The sequence below is a fragment of the Cyprinodon variegatus genome, unplaced genomic scaffold (genome assembly GCF_000732505.1).
Source record: "Cyprinodon variegatus isolate N-32 unplaced genomic scaffold, C_variegatus-1.0 Scaffold225, whole genome shotgun sequence".
Classification (NCBI taxonomy): Eukaryota; Metazoa; Chordata; class Actinopteri; order Cyprinodontiformes; family Cyprinodontidae; genus Cyprinodon; species Cyprinodon variegatus.
Window position 1 is genome coordinate 604,552 of NW_015150678.1, and position 6,087 is coordinate 610,638.

Consider the following 6,087-nt stretch of genomic DNA (forward strand, 5'->3'; position numbering starts at 1 on the left):
AATTAATCAAGCTCTATTTCCATTTTCTGCAAATAAAAACAATCACGCAAACTTATAGAAAATAATAAAATAAGCTGGAAATCGTTTCTATTTTGTTACCTAAACGTATTAAAATTTGAAAATTAAACTGAAGAACTTTGCCTTGATAGATTTCCTAATACTGGTTTAACGAAATCCACTTTAAATTATTGCTAAAAACACGCCATTTAATTTTTTTTAAAACCATTATAGGTAAAAGAAAGAAAAACACAATCATATTTTTCTTTATTTTAGTTTATAAAAAAAAATGTTTTATAAACTAAACTTTTTACACTTAATCTCAAACACTTTCCTGTAAAAACAGTAACATAATTGTATAAACAAACTCATCATTCAGTTAAAGTATCTTTGGGTGTCTGTGGATCTGCAGAGTGTTTTTAACTCCACTCTGTGTTTTCTCTGCATGGATGGATGTTAGCAGGTTTAATCAGGCTGCTTCGCAGAGAAAACTCTCCTTTCTCTCCGTGTATTTCCTCCCACTGGTGGATCTTGTCGCGGCTCCACTCTGCTGATAAGAGCTCTCTGCTAATTGCCGCCTGTAGATCTAATCTAAATTGTAATGGCGTTCATTTGCACACAGTTTTCTCCACATTTACATTGCGCAATTCGGCTGCTTCCTGCGGTTGTAGAACAAGTAGTTCTTTATTGGAAGCCTTAATGCCTGAGTTCAACTCTACCTGAGGGCCAGGGGGCCTTTCAGAGGGAAACAAGCAAACCAGCCCAGTGGATTAGGGACATTCTTATCTAAATATACACTGATTTACACCCGAGCTAATGACAATTACAATGGATCGTTTAATATTTCCTCAGTGGAGTCAAATTCTGTAGAAATTAAATCAAAAATATATCTTTAGGAAATAGAAACTTGATTTATTTTAGTACCCCGTTTAAATTCCATGCGCGCTTTTATTAATTTGATAAAAGGGGACCTTATTTTCACTTTGAGCCAACAAATAAAGGCCTCCAAAGAATCTTTAATTTGTCATTTTAATGAAAGTGATACTGGATGATAACCAACAGTTTTAGCAGAGATATTAATCCAGGAAGGAATTAGCTCTGTGTGGGGAGGAGAGGCTCTTCAGGAGCGCATTCCCACAGAGGAAAGATGGAAATCCTCAAGCGACATCCATTACTGTGAGCTGATGAATTAATGAACGCATCATAGAGATGAATGTGATCATTTAGTGCTGATAGAAGGAGGATATGTTTCCATTACGGTAATGTAAAAAAAAAAAAAAAAGAATCAACAGCGCACATTTATATTAATAACAGCGTAATTTCATTTTTACGCGCATGGTTCATGCAAGAAACAGGAAAGTGGAGATCATTTTTTTCCCATGCTACAAATTAATTAATTTAGCAATGCGTAAAAAATATATATATATTAAAAAATAAAAGACTTTGAAAGTCCCCCTGATCAGCTTCATCGTCTCAGTTCAATCTCAATGCTTAGCATTTAAATTTAAAGTATTATTTTTATTTATAAATCCTTCAAAAACTCATTAATAAAGGGTTTAAATAATTAAAGAAAAAAGGGATTGCAGTTTGAAACTGTTTACACCGACAATACAAACGGATATGCTTTTAAAGAATGCGTTTCCTTATTCAATTATATTTATATGATTTTATTATCATTTTATTTGACCAATTACCAAATAGGTTGTAAGCAGATTTAGGATACGGAAGTACATTATTATGTTTTAATTATTTTTTTAATTTGGAAAGAATTACATAACATTTTTTTGTTCCTTCCTCAGTAAAAATAAATAAATAATAAACCAAACATAAGAAGTTGGTTATGATTAACGCATCAGGCGTTATACTGAAATAATAAAGAATCTATTAAAATAACTTGGCGAGGATTCAGAAAGTTATAAAGTTTGAGTCCAGCTTCAGTTATTGGTCCAAAATTAAACATTTTTCAACCAAAATAGTTTCCAAACGTTAAAAGTTCATATTTAGCTGCAGTCTAGGCGGTAAAACTTTTATTCTGCTGCTTCTGGCATTATGTGAATTTATACATAATGAACCAACATCATCTGATCCACTATAATCGATTTGTTCAGATGGGACTGGCGACAAAAATAAGTCACCTAACATATATTTAAACATTTACTTTATAAACTAACCGATAAAATATTAAATAGTTGAGGACACAATTTAACCCTCATTAAAACTCCCTTAGAGATATAAAATCTCCTCTTATTTAAAATCAGTTTTTTTATTTTTTATTTAGTATTTTATTACAGGATTTACATATATAAAGTAGTAAAGGGTTTAAGCAGTTTTCGTTTATTTATGGGAGAAATTTAACAGAGGGAAACAGTTTGTGAATTTCAGGTTAGTTTATCTCCTATTTCCCAAACCAGGTGTATTTTTGGACTTTTGTTCAGGTGTTTGATTGTTTGTTTGTTTGTTTTGCAGGAGCCGAAGGTCCCAGTGGAACAGCGGGGCCCTGCACCTGTCCAGTCCGCCCAGACTCCGGTCTCCCCTCGCTGCTTCTAGCATGATGTCTTACCTCAAACAGGCCCCGTACGGCATGAACGGACTGGGCCTGAGCGGAGCCGCCATGGACCTGCTGCACCCGTCCGTAGGATACCCCGGTAAGGAGCGACATAAGGCCTGGGGAAGGAAGGAAGGAAGGAAGGATAAGGAAGGAAGGAAGGATAAGGAAGGAAAAATAAAGGAAAGGAAAGAAAAGAAAAGGAAAGAAAAATAAAGGATAGAAAAATAAAGGAAAGGAAAGAAAAAATAAGGAAAGAAATATAAAGAAAAGAAAAATAAACTTTGAGGAAGGAAGGATGAGGACAGAAAAATAAAGGATAGAAAAATAAAGGAAAGGAAAGTAGACTTTGACTTTTAACAACACCTTATTCACACAATTCAAAAACTATAAACAATTGATGTAAAACAAGTGTCAGCTAAAAATCCTTAAATGGGGAGCTTGTTAAATTGTAGTTCTCCTTCATCTGACCCACACTGCAAAAAAAAAAAAAAAAATGCAAATCTAAATAATTAATTTATTCATAAAATAAGTGCATTTAGTCTTGAATTTAGGAGGAAAGTGAGACACTTTGCCAATGGAACAAGACAATTTACATTTCAAATAAGAAAAAAAAAACAATTGCACTGTCTTATTTCAAGTGCATCATATCAAATTGTCTTATTTACTTACTCAAATTAAGGGTAAATAGGTCTAAATTTAATCAATTTTTAATTATTTTCAGCTCGTTTTTGCAGTTAAAATGTTGTCACACTGAATAAAATCTTCCATGTTCTGTGTGGCTCTGTGGGAGCGAAACTCCAGCCTTATTCTGGCTTCACTTCCACAGAGCAGCGGCATCAAGGTGAGCTCCCTCTATTATTGTTACTGTCTCTATAGGACAGATAAACAGCCATCTTTGCTTCAGAGGGAAAAGTAGAGAAAATAGAAGAAAGGGAAAGAAAAAGAAAGGAAAGAAAAGAAAAGAAGGGGGGTCTAAATTATGGCCCTAGCCATAAAATAATTATTTCACTTTTCGGTGCCTTTTTAAAATCAGTTCCTGATTTTATGGAAACGGTTCTTGTGAAGAGGAGCAAAGTAGCTCCTCTTTTAAAAAGTTTCAATAAGTAGGTCATTCTGATCAAGATGGATCATCTGCATGAAAACACTTCATCATGTTCAGTGTTTATTTCTAAAATTGGACTAATTTATAACTTAGAATCTATTTGATCATCAAAATGATTTGAATTTTTGTTAAGGCAAATTTGCTTGTTAACAAAATTGAGAAAGAAAAATGAACAAACATCCAAACTGAACAAACTTCAGTTTGGCAATAATGTAAAGTAAACGGTCTGGGATGAGTGAGAGATATGATAACTATTGTCACAACCTATGTTTGCTTAGTTTATCAATATTTAAGTTAAGTTTTATAGCTTTTTCCTGCATTTTTATAACCAAACCGAGCTTGGGGCAACAAACCAGCGGAGCAACTTAATTTTAATAATTTACTAATTTAGCCAAACAAATATAAGCTGAAATAAATTAATTAAATAAAGAAAATTATATGCAAGATAAAATTTTTCTAATTTCTGTTCAGAAATATGAATTATAGACTAAATCAAATGTGTCCACATTGTTGTACCACTTAAGGTAAAACTTATTCAGAGTAAAATTAAACAGCAAATTGCAGATTTGTATCTTATTATACCATCCAATATGCTTAACACTGAAACAGATATTTATAGATTTTGTAAATAATAAAAAAATCATAATTAAAAAATGTGTTGCAGTGCAAAACATTTATTTTGCAATTTAAAGAATAATGCACTCATACAAAGGGGTCAGTTGAAAAGAAACAGGCTTCATGAGAGGCATCATTTAAAGCATATATAAAACATCTAATATAATTTTCTATATCTTTTTGAACTCTTTCCTTTGTTTGATTTATTGTGAAAATAAATAAACAACAAAATAGACTAAAATAGTGATAGCATAGAAAAAAAATCAAGTTCATAATCTTTAAACATGTGGTTTAAATGCCAACAGTTTAAAGAAGCATGACATATGACTCACTGCCCAGAGCGGCACTCCATCAGGGGGCGACACAACCGCCCTGAAATAAAGACTTTGTCATTTGCCCCTAAAATAAGTTTTTTCTTTGCCGGTTGTTCAAAGCAAGAGATAATTGTTTTGAGGTTAGCATCTGATTTGTAATTCCTATCAGGCAACAGATTTGTGGCTTTTGTATTGCTTTTTTTTTTGTTCTTAATTTGATCATTTGTTGATCAAAATCTAAACTCAAAGAAATTAATCCAGAGGATTTTCTACTCTAAAGGAATTTTGGGATTTTGTAAAACACAGAAAAGAGTAAAAGTGCTCAGATAGGAAACTCAGGCAAGTATGTAAACCCAGTGTAAACAGTTCAAACATTGACTCTGTTAATTATGTATTACGGAATTAGCTGTTTAAGTTTGCAAATTATGTATCTGGTTGTGGAAAAACCATGCAGGCAATCCACTATCAGCTGCAAGAGAAGGTTTCCTAATCCTGCAAGAAAAGGGAAAGGCTCAAATCCCGTTACAGTCAAAAAAAAGCTTTGAGTAAACTGGATTTTAGCAGTTTTTGTTCATCAGTTAAAATTATAAGGTGATTTTATTTGTGCATCTTGTTTTAAATGATTTGCTTATATAGCTGATCATATTAGTTAGATCTATGTACAACCTGAGTGAAAAAATGTCAAAACATGAAATCACAATAGAACCAATTTAGAATACGTAAAAAATTGAACTTTTAATAATAGGATTGGTTTTGCTGATTGTCTCGGATCAACTTTCTGACATTTTCCGTTTTTGGTGGGTTTATTTTGCCTCCCGCAGCCAACCCTCGGAAGCAGCGGCGGGAACGCACCACCTTCACCCGGACGCAGCTGGACATCCTGGAGTCTCTGTTTGCCAAAACACGCTACCCAGACATCTTCATGAGGGAGGAGGTGGCTCTGAAAATCAACCTGCCAGAGTCCAGAGTACAGGTCAGGAACTCACAAAGTTCACCTCTAATAAATGCAATCGTTTAAAAAAAAACACTGCAACTTCTCATCAGAATAAAATAAATAAAATGATTAGGTTTTAAGGAAAATTAGTTTGGAGTCTAATGTTGAATCTGAGCTTAAATGGGATCTTTGAAACTTCAGAATATCCAGAAAAGCACTATGGAGGAGTTAATAGGATTCGGTGTCAGGTCCTGTAAAACTTATCTGTGTTTCACCTCAGGCTCGATTAACTTTGCTGTGAGCAAGAAATGTTCAGCTATTATCAATCGAGTTTAGACAAGTCTTAAATGAAAGGAGAGAATTTGGCAGCACAGATCCGACGTTTGATACGGTGAGTTTTTCTTTCTAAAAAGCTTCTCAGAGGTTTCCTCTTGCTCAGCTTTACAATCTGGCTCAAAGCTGCAGGGGTGGCGGCTGGCTGTGTGATGTCACCTCCTTCATTATTTCAGCTTAACAACGTTCAGGTGTCAACACCACTATTATTACTGTTACACCGATGACTGTCGTCAATTTCAGA

General features: G+C 33.7%; 1 protein-coding gene across 1 annotated transcript in view; it reads left to right on the top strand.

The window, feature by feature from the left end:
* Positions 1 to 6,087, top strand: part of otx1 (orthodenticle homeobox 1) — a 13,271-nt gene that overhangs the window by 495 nt on the left and 6,689 nt on the right. The window contains exons 2-3 of the mRNA XM_015380926.1: positions 2,464 to 2,642; positions 5,398 to 5,549. Coding sequence (XP_015236412.1) covers positions 2,546 to 2,642; positions 5,398 to 5,549 — 249 coding nt within the window. The 5' untranslated portion in view covers positions 2,464 to 2,545. The remainder of the gene's footprint in view (positions 1 to 2,463; positions 2,643 to 5,397; positions 5,550 to 6,087) is intronic.